This window comes from Filicampus tigris, chromosome 13 (assembly GCF_054856515.1).
Source record: "Filicampus tigris isolate MCC_2025a chromosome 13, RoL_Ftig_1.0, whole genome shotgun sequence".
Lineage (NCBI taxonomy): Eukaryota > Metazoa > Chordata > Actinopteri > Syngnathiformes > Syngnathidae > Filicampus > Filicampus tigris.
The window spans coordinates 12,364,142-12,390,652 of record NC_141229.1 but is presented as its reverse complement, the minus strand read 5'-3'; the positions used below and the strand labels follow the sequence as shown (position 1 = coordinate 12,390,652).

General features: G+C 41.7%; 1 protein-coding gene across 4 annotated transcripts in view; it reads left to right on the top strand.

Moving 5' to 3' along the window:
- asap2a (ArfGAP with SH3 domain, ankyrin repeat and PH domain 2a) overlaps positions 1-25,835 on the top strand; it is a 51,321-nt gene extending 25,486 nt beyond the window's left edge. For 2 of the 4 annotated variants that reach the window (XM_086049403.1, XM_086049405.1), the window contains 26 exons: positions 608-753; positions 1,778-1,852; positions 7,950-7,999; positions 9,864-9,993; positions 10,685-10,770; positions 11,128-11,203; positions 11,280-11,366; positions 12,096-12,199; positions 12,402-12,471; positions 12,624-12,711; positions 13,268-13,316; positions 13,570-13,736; positions 14,858-14,991; positions 15,274-15,368; positions 15,457-15,646; positions 16,031-16,116; positions 16,352-16,467; positions 18,083-18,150; positions 18,225-18,332; positions 18,445-18,670; positions 19,449-19,601; positions 19,740-19,845; positions 20,859-20,917; positions 21,104-21,183; positions 21,282-21,401; positions 24,207-25,835. In XM_086049403.1, coding sequence (XP_085905529.1) covers positions 608-753; positions 1,778-1,852; positions 7,950-7,999; positions 9,864-9,993; positions 10,685-10,770; positions 11,128-11,203; positions 11,280-11,366; positions 12,096-12,199; positions 12,402-12,471; positions 12,624-12,711; positions 13,268-13,316; positions 13,570-13,736; positions 14,858-14,991; positions 15,274-15,368; positions 15,457-15,646; positions 16,031-16,116; positions 16,352-16,467; positions 18,083-18,150; positions 18,225-18,332; positions 18,445-18,670; positions 19,449-19,601; positions 19,740-19,845; positions 20,859-20,917; positions 21,104-21,183; positions 21,282-21,401; positions 24,207-24,281 — 2,744 coding nt within the window. In that variant the 3' untranslated portion in view covers positions 24,282-25,835. Of the gene's footprint in view, positions 1-607; positions 754-1,777; positions 1,853-7,949; positions 8,000-8,045; positions 8,269-9,863; positions 9,994-10,684; positions 10,771-11,127; positions 11,204-11,279; positions 11,367-12,095; positions 12,200-12,401; positions 12,472-12,623; positions 12,712-13,267; positions 13,317-13,569; positions 13,737-14,857; positions 14,992-15,273; positions 15,369-15,456; positions 15,647-16,030; positions 16,117-16,351; positions 16,468-18,082; positions 18,151-18,224; positions 18,333-18,444; positions 18,671-19,448; positions 19,602-19,739; positions 19,846-20,858; positions 20,918-21,103; positions 21,184-21,281; positions 21,402-24,206 lie in introns of those variants that run through there. The other 2 variants (XM_086049404.1, XM_086049407.1) reach the window with 2 other exon arrangements.
- Positions 25,836-26,511: the final 676 nt, after the last annotated feature.

Here is a 26,511-nt window from a genome sequence, read left to right as displayed (position 1 = left end):
GCTCGGGTGCTGTTCACCAATGAAACGTATTCATTAATTAAGTTTGACTCCATTTCACAAATCAAACAGAGCCAGGCAACCACATGATTGCACATCCTTTGTAAATACAGTATACCTTTATGTAAATTGGCATTTGCATTGATTGTCATTTAAAATGGAAATGTATTATTTCCATTTGTGAGGAAGTTTAAATGACAAGATCAACTGCCTTACATTGGGGATTCCCAACCACTTTGTGGCAACGCAGTAGTGTGCCGTGAGAGGTCATCTAGTGTGCTGCAGGAAAATATCCATTTTGACTTAATTGGTACAAAAATGATTACCAGTATTCAAGATCTCTGTTTGGCGTTCTTCAATTCCTGCAAGTACAGGATATCAGTTTTGTCCCAAAGTACTCAGGCTCAGATTTCACACCAAGTAAACGTGTAAGCGAATCAAGATGACATTTCAGCATGTCTATATATATTTTGTAACATTTTTGTTTGGTGGTGTGCCATAAGATTTGTTCTGTGTCAATGCATTGGCTCAATAGCGGGAAACACTGTCTTATATAGCCTTTAACCTGTCAAAACTAACCTAGATGTGCATGTGTTGTTTTTTTGTTTAGCTCACGTAGAGAATGAGGAGCAGTACACTCAGGCGTTGGAGAAGTTTGGAGAAAATTGTGTGTACAGAGATGATCCCGATTTGGGGTCGGCGTTCCTCAAGTTCTCTGTCTTCACCAAGGAGCTCACTGCGCTTTTCAAAAACCTGGTGAGTCGCTACAGTGAGGAGGGGGACCAAGTGGATACAGGGGGTGGGGAGAGGATTTCCATTTTGTCTTTAATTGTCTCAATCCCCTGGAGGCACACACACACACTGAACAGCAGTGTGTGCGTGTGTGGTGTTGACCAGCAAGCTCCGGTTTTCCACGGAGGCGGCCAATGAGCCGCTGCGACATCTCATTTCAGCTCGATGTAATCAAGTCTGATCCTCCTCTAAAAGCAGCTCGTGTGCCCAGTCCAACTCTATTATATACTCACTTGACTCCTTCATGCTCACACCGAGATGATGCGGTTTTAGTAACAATGATACCTTAAATCAAAGTAATGTGAGATGCTGCCGAACCAGGATCTGGATGTGAAAGCTTGCAATTGGAGCCAACCTTTTAAACGGTAAAACCTAAAGTCCTAAAGAAAATGCAATGTTTCCCCACGTGTGTGCGCGCTTTCACACAGCGGCACAGCATCCCTCAAGATGTGTGACGACATCAGGTAAAGCATCGGGTTTGAATGTATAAATTACTTTTGCTTTCAAAACAGCAGGGTGGGAGGAGTGTTAAAATACACACCCATATCCCGCCATCTTGGAATAGGATTATGCACAGATGATGTTGAGCCTCATAACTGATCTGACACCGCACCCATAGACATGAAATTTCTACTCAAGTCCAGTCATTTATATTTATTAGTATAGCCCTTAATGACAAAAGAGTCTTAAAGTGCTTCACAGACCAACAATTCACAAAAATCTATGGAATCCCCATGGTTACCCCTCCAATTTCGGTTTATACAGTGCAGCAGCACTGCTAAAGTCTGGGAATTTGTCTTTTACAGCCTGTGTGAAACGGGCAAGCACAATCCACTTCAGTCAACTATGTAAATCAAAGTCTGAGGTGCAACCTTACAAGAGCTGTCGAAAATGTTGTCCTTATTAAGATTCTAAACCTGTGCTGAAACATATTGAGAGGTGTTTCTAATAATTTGACCTCAGCAGCTTCTGTGTGTTTCTTGTCCAGTTCCAGAACATGAATAACATCATCACCTTTCCTCTGGACAGCTTGCTGAAAGGAGACCTGAAAGGAGTCAAAGGGGTAAGTCAGCAAAACAATGTGTCATCTGTTTCACTTCACAAGCAAACTTTTATGAATGGGATGGATAACAAGCAGGGACGTTTTTGCAGAATCGGCATCAAAGCTGAAGTTATGTGCTTTGCTCAAAGGCATTTGAGCCATGAAAGAGGTGGTGATAATCGGGGATTTGTTGTCATATTGGGGGGGATTTAACCTGTGGCCTTTCTGTCATGGGCTGCATTCTTAACCATGGCTACGTTTACATGGACAACATTTATTTAATACCATCAGAGTTAGGATTAAAATTATGACAGGATGCACTATTTTCATGGACACTAGAAATATTGATCCGATTAGGACTTGCGTGTTCATGCTTCACATTTAAATTCGGAACAAATTATTTTGACATGTGCAGATTGACTAAAACATACCGGAAATAGTAGTAGAAGAAGAAGAAGAAGAAGCCGTAGCGACTTGCGTGTTAGAAAAACATTGCTCTGTCCATTTCTACTTTCAATTCAAACTAGACAAACAAGGGATCTTTAATAATATATTTTTAGACAGGGCCGCATAGTTGTGCTTCTGTGACCTTTAATTCCCTGTATTTGGCTACAGTGACAATATGATGAGATTAAGTCAGTTCCAATGAGGCTGGTAGCTATAGTAACGTCCCCGAGACCCTGACCCACATGGTTTGTCTCCCTATCTCGGAACTGTTTGTCTCTCCTTGTTCTTTTTTGTCCCGGCATCAATGTTTTCTCCAAGCGTCTGACATGGCTTCCTGTCATTGTTCTCGCAACTCTCTGCACCACTATGCTCTTCCCCCTTTTACGAAATTCCACACTCTACCTACTCCCGCTTCCTCCTAATGCTTGGCCACTTATAGTTTATTAGACCTTCGAATGATTCTCAATGCAACGGCGTTAATGAGCCGGTGAACTTTTTGTAACCTCACGTATTTTGTCACAAATTTGTAATGTGAGTAAAACTCTCCTCTCCAACCTGTTGCTCAAGGCAATATTCGGGAGTATTCCCACTCCTCTTCTCACCTCCATCGTCTTCTTCCTCCTCCTCTATTATCGCTCCGCATGGCTTTCCCACAAGACCGACCTGTCAGCAAATGGGGGGAAACAGGATCATGTCCAGACTCGCTTGACAAGCTGTTGAGGCCATGGGGAGAAAAAGACAAAGTAACAACTCGACTTGAACGTAATGAAAGGAGACTGGAGATGTCTTTGAAAAGGAAAAGAAATCAAAGAACTACGCGTAATGAATGTCACTCACAAATGTTTTCAAAGTGGATAAAAAAAGGTGTAATCGTGTTTGAAGAAATGCTGCAGGATTGGAAAAAAAAAATGTCTGAAAGCTTTTATGCTCATTAGCACTTGACAGTTGAATTGCATTCCAGACCTGAAAATATCACAATTAGAACATCAAACGTCTGATCTTATGAAGTTTATTTGAAACGTAAAGAAAAAACATTGCTGGCAACCTTGATAAGATTTGTTTTTGTTCTATTTGTTTTTGTTTCTCAGCTTTGATTATTAAAAAAAAAAAAAACATCAATAATGGTATATCTTAATGCTGAGAGGATACAGTGACGTACACTACTCATGAAAGCGTAGAAATATTCGGCTTTCGGGCAAAATTTCAGGATGAACCTAAAATGGTACTTCGCCATGGCGATGCTTCAAACAGGGTGTCACAGAGTGTCATTGAAAGGTCAAAACAGAGATACAGGAGGACTGGAGGAGTCACAAAAAGACATGGAAATGGATGTCTTTGGGGGAAAAAAAACACCTGTTGTTGCTGTTCATCTCCTTGATAGAGAACAGCAAGTTGTTCAGAAAGTTCAGAAAAACTGAACATTTGGACATTCAAAACTGTAGAGAAGGTCAGATTAAATTGACCTGTAGTGGTTATACTTACAGATTTCTGCATCTCAGTAACAGTAACTTGCAAAAAGGTACTCCAACCCATTTCTTTTAGTCTAAAGCAGGGCATTTTGGACTTCCCAGTTTTGTGGAATCCAGCATTTATTTCCAGGTGGTCAATGTTTTCCACAAACATGTCAATACTCCCCCACTGCAGTCTTCGGTAATAATAATAATGATAAGAATGTCTTGCTAGTGACTAATCTAGAAACCTTTCTAGCTTTTACTCAGCAAAGAAAAAGTACGCCACATCATCTCTTCTCATTTCGCCACCCAAGACAATCTGGATTTTGTTTGGGTTAGTCTGAGTCCAGCTCCAACAAAATGACCATGGATGGGTTCCTACAGCGCCTGGTGGTGTCCCTCTTAAAGATAAACAGACATAATACACTCCCAGGCAGTGGAAAATGGAAAGTGCTGAGTCTAAAAGTTGGTTGTGCTAACGGGGGATTTTCATCATGGACACCAGCATGATGTCATGCCTGTTGATGACCCGCTCGGAAGCATCAGCCATCCCATGGTTGGATGGACACTGTAGAATCATCAGTGTTTGCACAAGTAAGGCGCGAGATGAGAGGGCGTCGTGGTTCTGAATGGAGCCACAAGAGTCCAGCTGAGCCTCGTCCCGTTGTGGTTCAGTGGCTCGTGAACCACACACTCCTGCTTACTGCTTGAGATTTTAGATAAAAACAGTTCCCTGTTCAGACAATCTGCAAACGACGGAGCCCATGGTTTTAGTATTCTTAAAAGTGGATAATACAGCTGGATTGTAGTCATAGCTAAACCATAATAATAGCCAATGGTCGGATAGTTACCATTATTTATTGTCACCCTTTTAGATTAACCAAGTATTTTACTTTAAAGAGGTTGTTTGTTGCTGTAAAAACTAGAGTCCGACCTAATAATCAGCTGGCCAAAATCGGCCAATTGGCCGATGTTTGTCGATTGTATTTACCTTTATGTACTCCAACCATTTACAGCAGTTGTATACATGTAACATTTGCAATCATTAACTATTACACATAAATCTAATAACCTTTTGCCCTGAAATATATATCATGACATTTGCTGATAAAGTCATTCTATGGGCCTGCCATTCAACACAAAGTAAATATTAATATTTAACAAGCAATGCTTAGGGGAGCAAAGCAAGTTGTTCAAGGAATTGTCATAGGATGTCACTATTTTACACACAACCTAAAGTCACCATTTGTTAATTAACTAACTAACTAACTAACTAAAAAAAACAGTGCAACATAAATCAAACATGCCGTAAATGTGTTAAATCACACACATTCAGTTACTGGTAACACAAATGCACATATGAATTAATGGATTAATGTTCTTATAACTTAATTAATTAAATACAGTGCATCATGCAATGCATTCTGGGTACCGAAAAGGAAGTTAGTTCTTTGAACAATATACTTTGTATTTACCTTTCTATTATGCATTATATATTTTTCTATTAATCGGCCAATTAATCAGTAATCTGTACTTTTTTTCTACCGAAAATCGGCATCGGACTGCGTGGTCGCAGTGTGTGAAATGGTATAGCAGAAAGGCACGTTGTATTGAAAGCAATTGTCGCTGTCTAACAAGTATTGCATACACAGTACGTCGTAATAATAACCCTTGCCAAAAGATCCTGTTTCATTGCTGTTACTAGCAAAGATTAAAAAAAAAATGTGTGGGCGAAACCATTCCAATTTTGTGTGGATCCAGACTGATGATCCGTCCATTTTCTGTGTAGTTATCTTGTTCAGGGTCTTGGCAGGGGCTGGGCTATGACAGCTGAATTTGGGTGAAAGACAGACTACACCCTTGGCTTGTTGCCAGACGATCGCAGGGCCCTTGTGAACCGGCTATTCAGTGGGAATTGATCCCACGCCAGTTGTATGGAAGTCAGAAATGTGAACTGTCCTTAGATTGCACAAATGGGATTTTTTTTAAAAATGAACATTTGGGAAAAGTAAACTCTACTGCATGTGTGGTCTTGGTGGACAGCTGCACTCTGTGCTCTTGTTTGATCTATTTTGGGTAAATTGTACCTGTATGTAGTTTGACTCTTTCCTTAGTACAAAACCTGGTCTTCGCTGCCCAGTCAGCATGGAAGTGGGAACATGACTGAGGAAAGTGTGAGAGCAGCCAATATTGCTGGTAGGAGGTGGTAGATTTGCTAATGGAAGCAATTTTTAAGGGCATGACACGATGTTCTAGCTTCTCCCACAGGGAGTATTGTGCCCTGTGTCTTGGCCTATTCTGCCATTCCTTGCCCAGCCATAACCTAGTGTGATATTTTTAGCAATTACTGTTTTTCTCGTCCTCAGGCGTTGACGTTTCCTTCCCTCTTCCTTCTACCCTCTTCCAGTTTGTTTTAGACGCTTCCTGCGTGCTCTGAACTTTGGTTTCCAGGCTTTTTCTTTCTACTCCTCACTCTGATGTCTTCTACCCTTGAACTGTTCCATGAGTGGCAGAGTGCTCTTGGATTTGGTTCAGTGGACCAAACCTGATCCCGGGATTTGAGAAGTTGAGCATGCCACTCCTCCGCAGCTTAAGCAAACATCAGTAGTGGAATCGCTGCTCCCTGTGGAACTCCAACAATGGCACTCCAACCTCAAGCTGGCTGTCTAGCCCAATGTTGTTTGCTTCATATTATTTTACAGAAAAAATCAAATCTATTTTATATGCACAAAACCCTTTGGTAGCCTCATAATTCAGACTCTTTTCTGAATCTGTTTACTGTGGGATTGTGTGATACTCATTTGCATTGGACCTGGTCTGTGTTTAATTAGCACCACAACAGCGGGGATGCTGTTTAATCAAAAGTTTTGTTCGAGCTGTCGGTTAAAGCTCACCCTTGACAATGAGAAATCAGCGTTGCCTGTCGTAGGCGTGACCCGGGGAATTAAATGTCCTCCAAACAATCACATGGAGCCGCCTGGCCTCCCTGTGCCCTGCTGAGACAGCTGTGGGCTGCATCTATGTGGAAGGGGATTCAGTTTTTGTTGATTCTCAACGTCACATTCACATTGACTTTGCTCATTAGTCAGTATTGACGCTCTCGGCGTGTTGCCATTCCACCTGGTGGATACTTGCATTCCTGTATTAGTTTTGCTGTATAGCCATGGTTACTTTGTCTTTACTTTTTTTTATTATAATATAGTCTACTTCATTTGCAGATCAGTGATGATACACCCCTTGATTTTTAATTTAATACCAGTGAATAGAGCAAAAGTTCATACCTGCTATTTTTGTGTGATGAATACAATACCAAAGTTCAGAGGTGGGCACTTGACCCCTTTTTTGCCCGTCCGGCCGCGACCCTCCACCCTTGACCTGGGTACCCTTCCGGCTGCGACCCCCCGGCCATATTCATAAACATTGTCGGCCCCCGCCCTGTTCCGACCACCAAACCCCCCAAAAAAGAAAAACGTGCATGATGCTCCCGCGGGAGAGATGCTAACGGAAGAGGTTTATTTAAAGACAATTAGCTGGCTAACTTACTATTCAAACCCGCTGTGGACACGCTTCAAACACGCGTCTTACTCATGTACTTATCCATGTAGTGTATGGACCTACTTTTCCAGGCGTAGTTATTCGCCCTGTGATTTCGTCAGTGCACCGCGACATGCGCGGAGTGATATAATTTCAAGTGTTATCAGTGATTCAACTCGTCTGTGAATGAATGCTGTTCACGCAATAAAAAGAAGCTGAGCTCCGAGACTTCTCCAAGTTATTAAGTTGTGAAAAACACAACAACCCAGCTGCGCGTACTTACTTCCATTGCGAGCCACGGGGTTGGTTTTGTCGTATTGTATAATTATTTGGGTCCAACAGATGACAAGTCTGCAAGCATTCAACAAGTTACCGGTACTTATTTTCCACACTCCCCTCCTTCACACTTCCCGGCCTTCAAAATAAAAGCATGCCAGCAAACCACTACACAGTAGGTTTGCTACGGCGTATTTCCGGAAGTAGGGAAGTGCATGATGTGCCATACTTGAGTTCTGCACGCAACTTGAATATACTCCCGGACACAAGTTGTTTTGAAAGAAGCCTAAAAAGAAGCCTTTCACAGAGTAGGCTGAGATTGGCTTGCATCCACATCAACATTCTGCTCTGGATTCAGTTTTAAGTCTCCATAAATGTCATGTTCCACCTTTTTCCCTTTTTCCGCACAGGATCTGAAAAAACCTTTTGACAAAGCCTGGAAGGACTACGAAACTAAAGTGTAAGACGGCTGTTTCGGCCAATTTGAATTGTTCATTTTGAAATGTACAGTACCTTTTGTTTTCTTGACTAACCACTCTCCCCTGCTTTAACATCATCTTGTGATTTTGTCTCACTTATTACACAATATTGTAAATAACCGCCGCCGTCATGCCTCCTCCTCACTGAGAAGCCTGCATCCTTGTGGTTGTGCATGCACCAAAAAAATATGATGTTTATAGCTTTTTATATATATCTTACAAGCTGCAAAGGACATTCTTTACTGAAAGGGTAATACATCCTCTTTCCAAACTAGACACTTCAGTCTTGGTGCCAACATCAAACATTCGGCCTGGTGCTGCATGGCATTAAACTACCATCAGTAAGGTCAAATTTTGTGCCTGAAGGGATAAATCCGGCAAAAGCACTTGCGATCTGGTGCATTTGAATTTCCAATATGGAGCGTCATGTCACTTTTGATACTGTTTGTTCAGGGATTGTGATTCATTTTGTATTTCCTTACCAAAATCTGGATAGTTGCACTACAAAGGCATTCTCGTACGATTAATTTTCAATGGATACAGATGTTAACGGAAACACTTCCTGAACTGACGGCGAAGGAAGTGAATTCATTCCCCGCTCCGTCGTCCGTTGAACAACCATCGTCTTGGCTTGTGGCCAAGCAGCATGGCAAACATGTGTCTTTTGATTAGCGACAGCCATGACGACTCTGTAAAACCCGGTCATAGCTGAGGACACATGTGCTGACACAGTTTGGCACGTTCACATCAAAGAAATGGCAAGGTCAGCATTAAATTTAAACTCGAAAACACAATGGTGTCAAATTCATTTTCATTGCGGGCCAGATTGTACAGGCCTGTTATGACTGTTAAGATCATATGACGATACATACATGTACGCAATTGTCCCTGCTTTAGGGCTGATTCATTGAATGATTTCAATAAGCGTCATTTTACAATTCAAAACAAAGGCAGTGTCTCTACCGCAAAGCAGAACCAACAGACTACAACAGCACGTCAACGATCGCAACACAAGGTATCAATGCTAGCTAATTTAATGTAGCCGTATCGTAATTCCCCAACAAGTGGCCAAGGATAGACACAATCACTGGTGCATTGTCAATCACATTATTCAACAAATGGTGATAGAATAGGCGTGTAATAAGCACATTCATACACCAACTGCTACAGCCCAATGGACATCCAGGCACTCACTGCGCGGACTGGCTAATAATTAGCCTTTCAGCAGCCAGCTGCTAACCTGACACAAACATGCTGACTTTTACAGGCTGTTAAAAATACACCCCCTTTTTTTTTTTTTTTTTTTAAGGCTGTTTAAAATACACGCCCTTTTTTTTTTTTTTACTCTTATTTTTTTAATGCTTATGTTCTCGCAATGGCCCCCACTTGACTGCGCTGAGCTAATTTGCAGACTGAAGCTGAAAAGTAGTGATTTCATATCATATCTACGTTAGCACCAATCTGACATGCTGCAATATTTCTGAGTTCTGTAGTCCAAAAGCTGCATCCTTTTTGCAATACTTTATAGGCCAACGAATATCAGTTGTTGCATGGAAATGGAGCCACGCCTCTAATGTGTGGTTTAGTACGTTTCTCTCATTGCCTGCATGAGTATGCACCATTGTTGGTCTTTGTGTAAAATCACATCCAGCTATTGGCAAGATACTTTGTCAAAGTACAAAGTATGGATCCTAATTCATTTGTTTGCTTTGAAATTCAATAGTTATCTAAAAAGAGTGAGTTATTTTATTTTTTTTTCACAAAGACCACTGTTGACTGTAGTTGTTTTCACCGTCGGAGTTGCAGCGCCTCAAGTTCACTCGTGCCATGTTTCTCCCTTGCCAGCACCAAGATAGAGAAGGAGAAGAAGGAGCACGCAAGGCAGCACGGCATGATCAGGACAGAGATTAGCGGGGCGGAAATTGCCGAGGAGATGGAGAAGGAGAGGAGATTCTTTCAGCTGCAGATGTGTGAGGTTAGTTTAATTAGCAATGGTAGGCAAGTTTCACTAGATTGCTGCTATTTTGAAACTTCTCAGGTTGAACGCAATCCATTCTGGACTTTTTCAACCTTAAATTTGTCGGATTTGAAACAATTCTTTTTACAGAAAATGATGGAAATACTGTAGAAATGTCGGCATCATCGTACTGGCGATGTTTTCTTATAAACAATCTATGTTAAAGATAAGATACATGCGAAAGCCAGCATTTGTAAGATTGGATGCATGAATGTGTTTCAAACTGCTTTGTACAACTTCAGTGGCATATTTTGGTATCATTCTGTATTGTGCCTCTTCAGGTCTGTTTGACTGTCATGTTTTCACTATTTTACCAATTTAAAAAAATGGCCAAGAAAGTGCCAAACATAAGTAATAGCTGTTTAGAAAAATAACACTTTCACCAGAAAGATTACAAATGTCATTGCTTGACAAATATTTCAATCCAGAACGTGTATTCTTTGGATTACAGACGCACACTTGACATGCTTTATGAATGTAAAGTCTGAGCCGTTTTGATTTAAGATTTACTTTCATGAACATGAAAGATAACATTTTCACTTTCAAGCGAACAAGATGAAAAGGGGGGTGAACATGTATTTAGAAGAAAAATGTTCCCTCTGGCTGAACCTTTGTCTACTAAGCGAGTCCATCTTGACAATGTTCATAGTACCTGCTCAAAGTCAACGAGATCAAAATCAAGAAGGGAGTGGACCTGTTGCAGAACCTCATCAAATACTTCCATGCACAGTGCAAGTAAGAACTATTTAGATTCATGCAATCCTCTTCACAAATGTTCATAGGAATATATTCACTGGTTTTTGCTCAACATGACTTTCTTGGTCTCGTTAAAACCTGACTAGGGTTGTAATTGTTTTGAAATTTTCATTATACAGTAGTTAGTCTTTGAAATGTAATAATTAATTAGTTTTCAGAGCCGTTTTATGAAATTTATTAGATTTAGTTTAGTTTTTAAAAATTCTTTGTTTTAGTTTAGTTTTTAGTTTTAGTTTTTTTAATTCTTACAATTTTAGTTTTTTTCAATTTTATCTTTAGTTATTGTGTTCGTTTTTGTCAAGCACAATAACCTTGAACCTGATTGTTCTTGTCCAGTTTTTTCCAGGACGGTCTCAAAGCTGTGGACAACCTGAAACCTTCCATTGAAAAACTGGCCACAGATCTACACACAGTAAGGGTTATCTTCTTTACACTTGTTGAACCTCCATTCTTTGCTCTTTCCTGCATTTTGTATATGTCATCACCAGATAAAACAAGTGCAAGATGAGGAGCGGAAGCAGCTGACCCAGTTACGGGATGTTCTTAAGACGGCACTACAAGTGGAGCAGAAGGAGGTAACACACAACACTTAAGATGTATTTTGTTGGTCATAATATGCGCTAAAATTCATCACTTTTGGAACTGTACATTTTTTTCCTAAAGTTTAGTGTGAATTTGTTGTTCCCTGTGGGCTAATTAAAAATTGTGCAACCCCTGGGGTATTCCACTTTTGAGGTTCCACGATATGCACGCACACGTACTCATTGGGTTAATACTTAGTATGCACAAAGAAGTTTTTAAATTGTTACAAATTACACCTTGTTCTTATCTGAAGTTTTCTCCTCTCTCTCTTTCTGCCTCCACAATTTCTGAAACAAGTCTAGAAGAGTAAGTGGATTAAAACAACCACATTTACGTATTTTTTTTCCCTGTTGTAATTGTGGTAGCAGTTCCACTACTTTGTGCACAATACCATTTTTGCGTGTTTGACTTTAATTTGTTGCAATGTACTGTTTTTTTAGAGGGTTTTTGTGATTTTATTTGATTTTTTTTTTTTTTTCAAAAGAAATGCTACAGTTGTGATCCTGTTGGCTGTATGCATGTCTGCTGAAAAGAAATCAATATCAATACAATTCTATTAGTGTCATCACTGGCCTTGAGAAGTTTACATTTTCCAGACAGTACTACATGCTTTATTTTTGAGTAGGCACTACAGCGGCATCATCCGCCCGTCAATATTGATATTGATTATTGATGCATAAAAGCTCCTGCTACAGTATTTTCTTTGTGTATGTTTTTTTCAGGAATCCCAGGCGCGGCAGAGCACCACCTACAGTTTACATCAGCCGCAAGGCAACAAAGAGCACGGCACTGAGCGCAGTGGCTATCTTTACAAGAGAAGTGATGGGTGGGTTATTGAAACGTACAAAAAACTCTGCCCTGTTCTTGTTGACGCGTTTAGAGTGATATTCATGTAAGAATATGTGGTTGTAGTTTGCGTTGCTATAAAACTAGTACCTACCACGCATTTGTAAAGGTGATCATACGAACTATCCAATGTAACGTCTTATCTACGTCTCCATGCCTCTGCTGATAAACTTGTGGTGCAGGTTGAGGAAAGTATGGCAGAAGAGGAAATGCACAGCAAAGAACGGATACCTCACCATCCCGCACAGCACCGTAAGAAAACCACCACTTCCTATCCAAACAACATTCATAGGTTATAACTCAGTTCTGATGAAGTTTGTTGTCAATTGAAACAGATTTATTTTGTGCCCTGCAAATATATGATGTTGTCAACCCCACATTCCCTTCTATTGTCCGTCCTGCAGGCGAACAGACCGCCAGCCAAACTCAATCTGCTCACCTGTCAGGTGAAGCACAATCCAGACGAGAAGAAGAGCTTTGACCTCATATCCCGTAAGCTCAGCCCTCCTTTTTACTTTTTCTTCCCGACTGTCGCCATCCCCCATTTTTCCTTCCTGCCCTCAACCTGCTGCTCAAAGGAAGTAGAAGGTCGCTGCTGGGTAGAAAGCAGGATGGGGTTGTTTTCATTTTTACCTCCAGCAAGGACGTTATCTTCTCACCTCTCTGTGGGTTAGTGTAGGTGCAGTTTAAAAGAACGGTAAATACAGTACATAGCATTGCTGCCGAGGCAACGCTGAGGACAGAGTGGACTGAAGGATCACGAAGGGCCGTAATGTTACCTGGATAAATTATTTTTAGTGTTGTAAAAAAATGTCTGTAATATTAATAAAGCAAGTTTGTATTTTCAGTGCAACCGTAATACTCATTCACAGAAAAAAACAATTCTATATGCTTATAATCAAGCCTAGATAACATAAATTGATCCTTGATGAAGCTTTCAGAAGAAGAACATCAGACAAGGATTTAACAATTTTGATTTCAATTTTAAAATTTTGCCAAAGCAACTCAATGAAGAATTCCCCGTTGAACTTTTTTCCCTTCCTTTTAGATGACAGAACGTACCACTTTCAGGCCGAAGACGACCAGGACTGCCAAATGTAAGAGCCCGTTCTGTCTTCTTCCTTAAGAGTCTTCACTCTTTTCGGCCAAGTTCATCCTGTTTACTCCCTTTAGCAATTTTCCACTTCACATACTTCCTTTCTAACACAGCCTGACACTTTACCTTATTTTTATCCTTCCACCCAGAGACTATTTACCCCACTTTCACTCCTCCCTTTGTTCATTGCCACCTACTTTTTCCTCCTCCTCATCACTTCCCGTGTGTCTCTTCACTCCTGCTCCTCCCCGCAGCTGGATCTCAGTGCTCCAGAACAGCAAGGAAGAGGCTCTGAACCAGGCCTTCAAAGGCGACCAGCATGTCGGCGAGAACAACATCGTGCAAGAGTTGACCAAGGCCATCCTGGCCGAAGTTAAGAGAATGACAGGGAACGACGTGTGCTGCGATTGCGGAGCGCCCAGTAAGTGGTGACAGTAGGAAATGATTGACAGCATCTAATATAGGCTATTATTTTGAAAAAGAAAATATTCAAATCCCCCCAGTAAATTTGACCATGTGTCCTTCCAGCAGTCATATAAAGCCAGTTTGGACTAAAAAGTCCCCAGGCAGCTGTTAAACTTCTACAAGGACATATCACAGTTGATGCATATACTGCAAAAACGGATTATTCCAAGGTCATTACATTAAAAAGTGTGTGTGAGTTTCTGATATACTATAGCCTTTCCCTCTGGCCATCTAAGTTGGTATTTTCTCAGCTTTTTCCCAGCTCCCTGTCCTGTGTTTAATAGCCCAAAACAGGATGGAATCGGGCTGTGTTGTAGTGGACCCTGAATTTGTCATCTTCGGACATCATGTCAGAGGTATAAAAGAGCAGCAGGCCGTGACCACAGTGGGATGTTTAAGACACGAGAGACACTTTCCACGCACCTTTGTGTCGAAAGCAATAGTTGTTCCAGCGGTGACATCACCACTGTCTGAAGTGGACAAATAAATCCTACTATTACGACTCTCATGTGCTAATTTACTGGGAACGCCGAGTGAAAGAGGCTTATATTTCCACAAACGGTGGATGGTGGGAGGCCTGGATATGTACATATGGCACATTTGTTTTGAATAATATCAAACCGGCCGTAAGCTAAATACGGCTTGGCTGCCACATGGTCTGCCCACTGGGCATTTACATTATCAAAAGCCCTGTTATATTTGTTGCATTTAAAGTTTTTTTTTCCTGAAATTGCTTAAATAGAATAAAAAGAGTTTTACAAAAAATAAAAAAGAATATTATCGAGAAATGTAGATAAGAAACAAGGCATACTGAGCGGAACTAACTCTAACCCTGGAACGTTGCGGAGCAATCACTCAATCAATCATCATGTGATAAGCTACTAGAACGCTTGCTGTTACAAGTGTCATCTCCACTTAACGTAAGATATTTAATAGTGCAGTCGTTTCAAGTCATTTATAATCTTCGGTAAATTGCCATGCTTGAATCGGAGAGATCGTTTTCACACCTTGGTAAGTGCGCCATAAACTATTTGAGGAAATGCAATCCAATGTGCAATTTTCTTATTCTTTTTCCAGACCCGACGTGGCTGTCCACCAACTTGGGCATCCTCACATGTATCGAATGTTCCGGCATCCACAGGGAGCTAGGAGTCCACTACTCAAGGATCCAGTCGCTCACTCTGGATGTACTCAGCACCTCCGAGCTCTTGGTAGGCTACTGTTGGCATCAGTTTTTGCATCCATAATTCTGGAATATCATGACAGGATGAAAGCAGGAGAAGAGGTTGTCATACTTTGAATAGCTTGCATTTTTTTGGAAGGCTTACAATCTGTTTGACTTAGAATCACTGCCTGTGGCTGCGTGCTAGATCAAATGACCCCTTGTTGTTAAAAGCAGGGTATTGTTTAGGCTGTCTGTTGCGCTCCTGATTTAAGTGTCGAATCAATGCCATGCTGTTCAATGCGGTGCCTAACTACTCCACGTTCCACAGCTGGCCAAGAATGTGGGGAATGCAGGCTTCAATGAAATCATGGAAGCGGGTTTAAGTGCTGAAAACGCAGTGAAACCCAACCCTGCCAGTGACATGTAAGTGCTCTCCTCCCCACTCATCGCCGCCATCATTACACACGTGAATGACAACGCTGATGAGCTGACACTCTGCACCTTCCATCAGGCAGGCGAGGAAAGACTTCATCATTGCCAAGTACACCGAGAAGCGCTTCGCCAGGAAGAAATGTCCCGACTCTGCTTCGCGGCTCCATACGCTGTGTGACGCTGTCAAAGCTCGTGACATTGTCTCCCTCATTCAGGTCTACGCTGAGGGAGTGGAGTTGATGGAACCCATACCGCTAGCCAACGGACATGTCAGTACCCCTCTTTACACCCACGGGCCACAACATTAGGTACAGGTCAAGCTCTGTCAGAAATTCTGCCTTCACAAAGGTAATACAGTAAATCTACATTTATTGCGGGGATACATTCCAAACTTACCCGTATTGGGATTCCCGCCATTTTACCAGAACATATGTTCCATTAAAAACAATTGTGATGCTGCAGGGCCGCAGTAGGTGCACGGCGATATCGTAGGGGAACGATGTACCATTACAGTAATGTTGTGGCCTTCCGGCATCTTTTACGAGTGACTTTGAAACCTGATCTTTTTTTTGACTTGATTTATGTCACGCTCTGTTGCTTTGTCTACTCTGAAAGGTCCAATAGCTTTAATGCTAATGTATTTTATCCCTTAGGAGCAAGGAGAGACTGCCCTCCATCTGGCTGTCAGGCTGGTGGACAGGACCTCTCTTCACATCGTCGACTTCCTCACCCAGAACAGGTGAACAAAAACCACACAAGTGAAAATCAGCTAGAAGACGGCTCATTTGGCTAGCCTATTAAACGGTGATCTGTTATTATAGTCCATTTATCCATGTGACATTTAAAAGGTGCCATCTATCTAATGTTGACTTAGCCGGAGCTGTCTCTAAACCTGATTATGGGTACAAAATGTTGTATTTTACTTCATCACAACAACTGCTGTTATTCTTGTTTTTTTTTTTCTTTGTTTGCAGTTTAAATTTGGATAAGCAGACGGTGAAAGGCAGCACGGCGCTGCATTACTGCTGTCTGACTGACAACAGTGAGTGCCTGAAGCTGCTGTTGAGGGGGAAAGCCTCTATAGACATTGGTAAGCAGATGTTCTTTTCTCTGTTTTTATGTACACTCGGTAAAGTATTTAAAATGATAACGATGGGAGGAGTTCAGTAATGGAGAGCTGTACTGCAGCATACTGAGAGCGTGAGCTTTCTTTTGGTAAAAACAAAACCCTCAAAACTTTCAAAACAATGGCAGTGCAGTTTCTGATACTGCTCGTGTTGGGTCTTATAAGTGTCCGGTGAGCATGTTTTACTAACATAGAGGTTATGTGGTGTATTTGCATGTGAGCATTCTTATTATCTGCATCTTTCATGCAGTGTTCTTCAGTTGACCAAAAATGTTTTTGGACAAATGAAGCTGAAATTTACAACCACGCCTTATGCAGCAAAAGCATTTTTGAGAAGGCTTGTATTTATTGACATAAACAATTTCAGTGTTTCATATTATTTTATTCAATTATGGTATATTTGTTTAATTAGATTGATTTATTAAATTATTAGTTTTTTTAACTATACTGTTTGATTTAATTAAAAATGTAAAAAATAATCCATATTTTTATAGTATAATGTATAGTTAAAATACAATAATATAATAGTGATCACAATGGTTACACCAGTATAATATATTTTCCTTTAGTTATATTTAATCTCAACTTTTTTATTTTCACTTTTGTTTGAATAGTCGCTAATTGTCTGACATGAATCACATGGTTCTTTGTGGACTTAGATCCTAAATAGTTAATTCAGAGATTTGTTTCTAAATAGATTATGTTTAAAGGTAATTGCTGAAAACATGCACAAAGACTGAGAGCTATGTAGTATTGAATTGTGGGGATATAAAGTTAAACAATTTTTCATCATTTCATTTCCCTGATTTTTGTAGCGCGGCTAAAATGGCGACCAGTGACACACTTGGGAGTCCGGCATGAGTCCCCGCACTCCCCACAATATATGAACTTGAGCACCATTGTTTGTATCAGCCGGTATCCGGCACATTTATGAGTTACTATCTACAAGGCCCAAGCCTATTAGCTCACGAGCTTTAGTGCCTCTCGTCATGGTGTGAAACCTATGCAATGACCCTGTGGGATATATTCCAGCCACCGGTGGCTTTAAGCGGATATATTTTCACAGCTTAAACATGTTGAGATATCTAGGCCTAAGGATGTAGAATCAATTTCTCAGGTTGTAGCAGTGATATTTTATTGACAGTTGAGCAGATTGTGGTTTCGGCGCACATTGCCCTATGAAGGAAATTACAATGCAATAGCATTATTCATTTCGGAACAGCTTATATTAAAAAAAAAGTACATGAAGACACATCAACAAAATTTACTGTCGCAGAAATCATCTCCTGACATGAGAAGCCTGTATATGGACATCATGCTTGCGCACGATGATTTTCTCTGACACAAACACACATATGTGAGGTTTAGTTCCCAAGAGGTTCGGCTCCATGGCGACTACTTTCTCACAACACTAACCTTTCCTCTGCTGTGGCCTGTCGTCAACAAAGCACACTGATAATGTCGACAGAGAGGCAGACGACTCAGTGTGGGAAACATCTCGTGTCAGTGAGGGGAAGGAAAGCGGGGTCGAATGTTTGCTCCGTTATTGACTCCGCGTTTCTCCGGTGTCTCCTTTCAGCTAACGAGGCCGGCGAGACGCCGCTGGACATTGCTCGCAGGCTTAAACACCTCCAGTGTGAAGAGCTGGTGAGCTCACTGCTTTTGACTGCAGACGCTCACAGGTCACTCGCAACATGCTCGTTCATTTCCTCTGTCTTCAGTTGAACCAAGCGCTGGCAGGGAAATTCAACGCGCACGTCCACGTGGAGTATGAATGGTGCCTGCAGCATGAAGACTTGGATGAGAGTGATGAGGATCTGGACGAGAAGGTGGCAATATTTCCACTTGATTGAAGCACTTTGATCTTTAAGTATGACACAAAGCGTACATGCCTGTGTAGCACTGAGTTAAGACCTCCATCCTCCTCTGTGCGCTTTACAGCCCAGCCCACACCGCAGAGACGAGCGTCCGGTCAGCTGTTACACACCGAGCACCAACTCCCACCTCCATGGCCGCGACACCTCGGGCCTGGCCAAGGACAAGCAGCGCTCCTATCTGCCAAATTTGGTCAACAACGAGACCTACGGCACCATCGTCAACAACAACCCTCCTCAGCACGGTCTGCCCGCCACCACCTCTGCCCCACCACTACCCCCAAGGAACCTGGGTACAGTGTTCTCCGCTATATTGCTTTTGTTTTTGTTTTTTTCAAACAATCTTCTTTACATTTTATTTTTTTGCACTTTTAATTTACTTAATTACACGCGAGTCGAACAGGAAAACCCAATAAGCACACTCACGCAGAAGTTGCTGTCAGCCACAGCTCTCACAAAAACACTCACATGCCGACGTGATGATGTCACGCCACCCCACCAGGCACCGCCTCTTAAAGGCACATGCATGTGCACAGACGCTACACTAGAGCCAGTATTTTCTTTACGTTTTATGCCTATGCTGCATTTATTCGTGTTCATATAAATGTTCAATGTGTTTAAAAAAAACGTAAGTTAAAATGTGTGGGAAGAGTAAAGCTAAAGAAAAATATATATGGCCTCTCTGTATTGCAGATTGATAAAATTGGTTAACTGTAATGCTTTTGGCCTCTTGTTAAAAACGACTGACATCACGTCTGTATTTGGACGCTGTATAACTTCTGCATCAAGCCAATTTAATTTCTTAAAGGAAAGTCTCGGGGATTGTGTATGTGCTACTAAAACAACGCAGCATAGCTCCACTGGCCAACCGCACTGTGACATGGCCATCTCAGGCCCTCTTTAATAACGTTAGTGGTCGTCTGGAGGTCCGCCAAGGCGCGCCTCGTCTCCCAGCCGCACCATTCCTCACCTTCCCTCCCCCCCGACGAATGTCCCTCTCAATTTCAGTCACGTATTATCAGATTTTCTCGTCCCTCTTTTAACGAGCCTCCTCTTCTCCCTCACTCACAGTCCAGTTAGCAGGCCTCGGCGGGACGAGCCAGCCCTCGTCGTCCAGCGGCTGGAAGCCCGCTTCCTTCGACCTGGATGGTCGCCAACGATCGTCTTCGGACCCCCCCAACATGCACCCCCCCGCACCACCTATTCGGCTCACCTCTACAGCAGGTAAGCTTGACACAAGTTGGCTAGTATTAGATTTTTAAAAATATATTTTAAAAAAATATTCGAATCATAGTATGATTTGCCAGAGTTTGGGTGTGTCAAGATATGTGAAATAAAGGAGGTGTCACTAATGCGCCACAGGTTTGGGTCCTTCTCCTGCAGGAAAGATTGACACGCAGAGTTTACACTCCAAGTCGGGTCAAGGACCTGCTGGATCTAGAAGCAGTCAACAAAAGTCACCGGCAGGGTGAGGACATAAGAACATGGAATATGAAATTATTGTGTTTTCTCATTGTCTTGTCATGTACATTCACTAGCCACAACATTCGGTACATCTCTTGATATGATATAGAGCAGTTTTCCACCAATACAAACTACAACTGCAAACTATATTGTTAAACAAATACCTCTCTGACAGTGTAAAAAATGGAGGTTACTAAAAAGCATGATGTGAAATGATGGCAAATCTCGTTTATTTATTTGCAACCACCACCTTCCTCAAATGTTCAAGAAATAAGATGCTCACTCGTCGATGTCGTCGTTTCATGGAGACGTCAATTAAAGGTGACATCATGCCACAAATGATTGTCTCCGTAACTGACTTATTGCAATCACACTCACCAACCACAGGCTACTTTAGCTTCGAGTGGAATAAAATGGATATGATCACCGCAGTTACTATTTTCAATTCTGCATATTTATTTGTTGATTGATACGTGCCATGATAAAGAAGAGTCATTTGAGTGAAACAAAGCAAAAAATTGTGCAAGAGGAAAAAAATCCCAAGGGCTGAGAAAATAAAATCAATAAACTGTATTTAGTTTTTTTATTGCAGTACAGTATTTACAGTAGTTTGGGAAGTTAGGATTGTGTAAAAATAACATTGTCCTAAAACTTTGCAGTTTGTTGGTTATGGTAGTTAGGTCGGTACAGTAGTAGTTTAGGTAGTTAGCTGGACTGGATGACAATACAGTAAATGCATGTTTTGTACGTTGTCACAAATATTGGTGTTTTTTGGCGTTGTTGTTGGTTAGTTGATTGCGCAAGCCATTGTAGTTAACATGGTAGCGGGATTACTATTAATGTTATATGATTGGTTAGTGAGTTAGTTGTCTGCATTGTCAGCTCTTGTATTGCAGGTGTGTCTAATGAAGTGTCTCGCCATTGTAAAAGTAACAAGATGACCTCTCGCCTAGTAGCCTTTCCACTTCCTGTACTGCATTCCGTCAGTGAATCTCTTGTTTTCCTTCTGTTTTCCAGCAATGATAAAAGTTTCAACCGAACACCGCTAAATCGAACAGCGTCCATCGAGCGGCCAAGTGAGTAAACTGAAAAAAAAATTTAAAAAAAGAAAGCCTTGCGTCTGCAGGGGGACTTGATAACTATGCAGTCCGATTAAAAAGCTACACGTCAGTTGTTTCTCTATCCGAGGACTTGATCGTTTGTGCCGTGGACGTGTGCAAACCTTGTTGTCTTTGTGATATCATTTCCTCTTCCCGGTCCAGCTAAGGAAGTGCCAGGATGCCCCCAGAACTCCATAGGTCACGCTCAGCCTCCAGCCCACCACTCCAGGAAGGCATACACTGTGAGTTAATCCCTCTTTAGAGCCCCCCCCCCACATTTTCTTTTTCACTAGTTTGCATCAATGTCTCACTACGTTATACTGTATCATCCACTTCTCAGAAGCACAGGCCGAAGAGAGTGAAGGCCATGTACAACTGTATGGCGGACAACCCAGACGAACTGACCTTCTCGGAGGGCGAGGTCATTGTGGTGGATGGGGAGGAGGACCAGGAGTGGTGGGTCAGTATCCCAATGTATGAATATGAATATTTGTTTGTGCCTTTCAAAACTAGCAACACGCATATTTGAAGAAAAAAATCGGAAATGTGCCTTATGAACAATGCAGGGCAAATCTAGACTGAATACACAAATATTTGAAAACAGATTTGAAAACAGCGTTCAAATGGGCTCAGCATTTAATGCTTGCCGTGAATGTCTGTGTGTGTGTCTATCAACGCTTACTACCTATTTTCTGTTTTACGAATGTGGGAAAAAGGAAGCATCTATTTGATTGAGGTATTTACAAAGTATGTGTTCAATTAATTCATACTCTGCATCTATTATAGTCGAGGCCGCAATTTGTGAAAATACGGTAATCGTCATGTAAACGTACCCTCAAGACGATCCCTGGTCTCATTTCCACGGTAACCATGGTAGCGCTAGCAAAAAGCTATGAGCTCATCTTGAACCGTGTCTCACACACGCACACACAAAAACCCCTTCCTCACCCTCCTTTACCCCCACTCTCGCTTCCTCTGCGGAGCCCCTTGTGTGAAAGTGAACCAGCTGCAGCCTCTGAATTTGGCCGTCCTCACTGTCCCCCCCCCCCCCCCCCCCCCCCCAAAAGGTCTCCAACATCCTCTCCCAGCATTTAGCATTGTTAGTGCCGCTATGTTTTCTTCGCCAGTGCACAACCATGTTCTAGCTTTGTCATTTTCAGGTATAGAAATGACTAAATGGAGCTTTTCAATGTTGTCTTCACTGTCAAGGTAATGGCCGGGCAATCTTGTTGTCCACATCTTAGTCAATTCGCCGTTTTGTGACCTGTGAAGTAATGAATCTCCTTGCCATCCACCAATATGAAACGTATACCGTATTTTTCGGACTTACGTCATTTCGGAGTTTAGGTGGCACGAATGAAAAAAATCCGTCATGAAGAAGAAATTAACATGGGTCACATTTTGGGTTATTCAACAAAAACAGAGACCAAGAACAGTAGAGCTCAGACTCGCATCCAAAAACTCCCATTCTCACTGAGCGGCACCTAGTGCACGCACCTAGCGGATGTGTTTTTTTCGACAGGGTTCGTTCAAGGTTCAAGACGTTCGCCAACAATTTTATGGTCTCAAATCGTTTTTCTTGAAATTTTGTACCTGCTCACAGTTTTATGGCAACAAGAAAAACTGTTTTGAAACCATTAAAACTGTTTGGAAATGCCTGGTGAATGTCTTTGCAACTGTGTGCAACATTGAACAAACCCTTACCAAAAAACAACATTCATTAATGTGTGCACACTTAATCGTGGGTGAGTTCGGCAACACACTCCGAGCGCCATACGGAAACTCAGAACGTTGTTCAAATGTGTCATTCGGTTATTCAGAGTGCCCCCAAAAAGGAGTGCTGGAGCCCAGTGCCTCAGCCAGTACGGATGAAAACAGTTCAAGCATGTGCTGCTGATTGGTAAACAACATTGGCTTAATTAGGAAAGTCTACGGGAGGGGAGCGCGCTCTGCCTCTACGAACACACACACACACTCTCTCTGAGTGGTGTAAGGGCGTCAGAGTGAGTTTCCGAACGCACCCCTTGTTGACGGCAGCGAACAAGTTCCGGTTGTTTGCTTCATTTCTAACTGCCGAAAAGTTTTTCTTTTTAGTTAAAAATGTCGCATTGTGGCCAAAGGTAGAATCCTGGTCGGTTATTGCGCCTTTAGCGCTGTAAATATTAAATACTTGTGGTGGCAGAAGCTGCATGCTGAACTAGCGATATGTCACCCGTTAGTTGACATGACTACTACTACTACTACTTCCTCTTCTTATTCTAATTTCTTCTTCTACTTTCGTTTGGCGGCTGGCAAATACTTTTGGTGTATTACCGGTGGCATTGCGCCAAAAGTATGAGCCAACCCCTAAAAGAAAGTGAGCATGATTCAAGAATGGGGATTTTTGGTGCCAGTCTGAGGTCTAATTTCAATGCATACAAGTCACACCTGATTCTAAGGCGCAGGGCTAGCCAAACTACGAAGAAAAGTGCAACTTAAAGTCCGAAAAAAACGGTCCTTAACAATAGGCACCAGACATGTTCATCCAAAGCCCTTCTAGCAAGTCCTCTTGTGTAGTGCGTAACATTGTGTGCTTGATTTAGAAGCTGAATCCTTCTGTGTCTAAGATCCTTGAAAGTTACAAAAAGGAAGCCACAGGAAGCCCAAGGGGGGAAAAAGTGTTAAATGTGGTGCAAGTCTAGATAAAGGGGCAAATACTTTTGACGACATTGCAAGAAATAGCATTTGTCGACATTTTCAAGTCCGGTGAAACCTCAAAAGTGTATAATCAGTTTCATTACGCTGCTTGTACAGTTCAACCTATTTTTCCCCATAGGAAATACAGTGGTGCATTGATGTATGAGTTCTTTTATTCCCGTGACCACATTTGTAATTCAAACTCAAACCCCACATTATCATTATCATCAAATTGTTCCTCTTTGAACATCACTGTAACCCTTCTCTGGTGTTATCATCACCCAATAAAGCCGAGGAAAAAGCAAACCAACTGTAATCCTTTAGATCGGACACTACATTTTTGTCTGTATTTTATTCTTGTGAAATTAGTTTGAGCTCCAAATTGTACAACTTCGGGGGTGTTGAACTTTGTAGGTTCAACTGCATCTAATCATGAATATTGATAACAAAATTCAGTTATATGCAGGAGGTGGTGATCTATAAAAATGTCTCCAATAGGTGTGCACTGTACTAATTCAGGACATAAAATAGTTGCCCTCATATAGAGGAATGTTTTGCGCTTATGTTCTCCTTGTGGCCTCCTTTCCAGCTGGGCCACATTGAAGGAGATCCGATGAGACGAGGAGCCTTCCCGGTCACCTTTGTACACTTCATTGTGGACTGAAATGTCACTGCAGGGAGGTCAACAACTGCAGGAGTTCATCGTCCCGGCTTCCCTTCCAAAGTGATCGTGATGACATTCAGCGTGTTTTTGAAGCTAGAACACAACTGAATGACATCCTGACAATAAATGCACTTTTCCTTGCCGCGCCGTCACACGTGATGAAGGTTGTGCACCACTCATGTCCTCCTCCTCCTCTTCAAGCAGTCAGCAGGCCTTCAATGTGCATGAAGAATTGTAAATACATTTAGAGCAAAGGATGTCTTCATGGTGCCACTTTACGAACAAGCTGGAGGCTTCCCACTCATCCCATTTTGGGGAGAGAGAAAAAAAAAAACGACCAATCACCTGTCATGTCACGCTCGCTCTGCCTTATAACGAAAAGTGAGCAGCAACACTCCTTCTCTTACTCATTCATGTCAAATGATGAGGCTTTATATACAGTAATATTTGTGTGTGTTTCACCTGTCATCTGCCTTATTAAAGCAGCTAGGATATGTGTGTTTGTCATAACCTGACAATGGAAAAATATAACCAAAATGATTCATAACTGGCCCCATTTTGAGTTCAAGTGCATTGTTATTATTTGGTCAGCGCATAGGGAATGTTTTTAGACGGCCATGACACAAGAAAGTGGTAAAAATGTGCAGTTTTTACAAAAAAAAAAAGGTCACACTATTCACACTAATAATTAAAAAACAAAACAACTCCTTTTCACATGCTGTAGGTTATGCTAGAAGTTACCAGGATTCTTTAAAATGTGCGGTGCAAAGGTGCGTCAGAAACATCTATATATATATATGACTCATTTTCCAAATGAAAAAAAACCCACAAATGTTGAATATTGTAATATATACCATATACCGCAATGTCTTGGTGTTTTGCCACTCTTTGAATTATTTACACATTAAAGAGAACGCATTCAACTCCAAATTTGGCCAGAATATGAATACCAGTACTTTTGAATGTACCTGTATGAGTGTGTGTGTGTGTGTGTGTGTACGCTCATTCTGTTTGTGCGACAACCTTTTGACATTCTGCCTTTATTGTGTAGACATTTCTCTTGTGTGTTGACATTTCCACTGGTCCACAAAAGAAAAATGCTCGGATAAGCTCCATTGACTCCAGTAGACATCTAACGTCTTCCTTCCTGCATTTGTACAGAAAGTGTGTTGTTTTTCATATTAACACGAGCATTCTGTGTTATTAGTTTCAAGTCGTGTTGCAGAGCAACTGTGCGCACACAAAATTGAATGTTCCTATGTAGGAGGTATTTGACGCTGACACCTTGACGAACGACACAAAGAGAATTGCAGCTAATATTCATGGTGTTTATTATTATTATTATTTTATTATTATTATTATTAACAACTCACTGGAAACAGGATGTAATCTATACATGTGTACATAGGTGTGAGTGTGGTATTTAAATGTAGAGAGACTGTGGGCAACACTTACAGCTGGACTAGTATGAGTGTAAAAAAATGACATCAGTTGTCATTATTGTCTTTGTATGTAAATGGGAAATGAAACTGGAATAAAATGATATAAAGTGTGGCCCGTTGTTGCTTCTGGGAATCGTGATTAAAGTGGCTCAATATGTGCAAATGGTCATTGATTGTAAGGCTTTTAAAGCAAGGTGCTTGTTCTGTTCCATTAATGATGAGTCGACTTTAGGCTTGACTCCAGTGAGTGCAAGTATATCAAGTGTCCTGCACTTTATTATATCCTGACAGCTTCTTTCCATCCTCTGTTCCACTGTGTAGGTGAGAAGCGATGCGGAACCGAGAAGCCATGCGACTGACACAATGCTTTATTAGCCTGTTAATTGTATTTGTTCCTGAACAGAAGCCATTCATCTCACTCTGAGAAATTGTTCATTTTACCCAAAGGAAACTTGAGTTGACAGCTCAGTTTGCCAGTTAGCTAGGCCGAGATTTTTTAGGACAGCCGCCAGATTAACTTGCTATTCAGCCGCTAGCGCTTCATCTAGACCAGGGGTGGGCAATTCCGGCCTGCGAGGGCCGGTATCCTGCCTGTTTTCCATCTGGCCCTGCTGCAACACACCTGATTCAAATGATCATATAATCAGCAAGGTCTGCAGAAGCTGGATAACGATCCTGATCATTTGAATCAGCTGGTTTGCACCAGGGTGACATAGAAAACATGCAGGATACCTGCCATCCAGGGCCGGAATTGCCCACCCCTGATCCAGACTATATTGGGCGAGAGC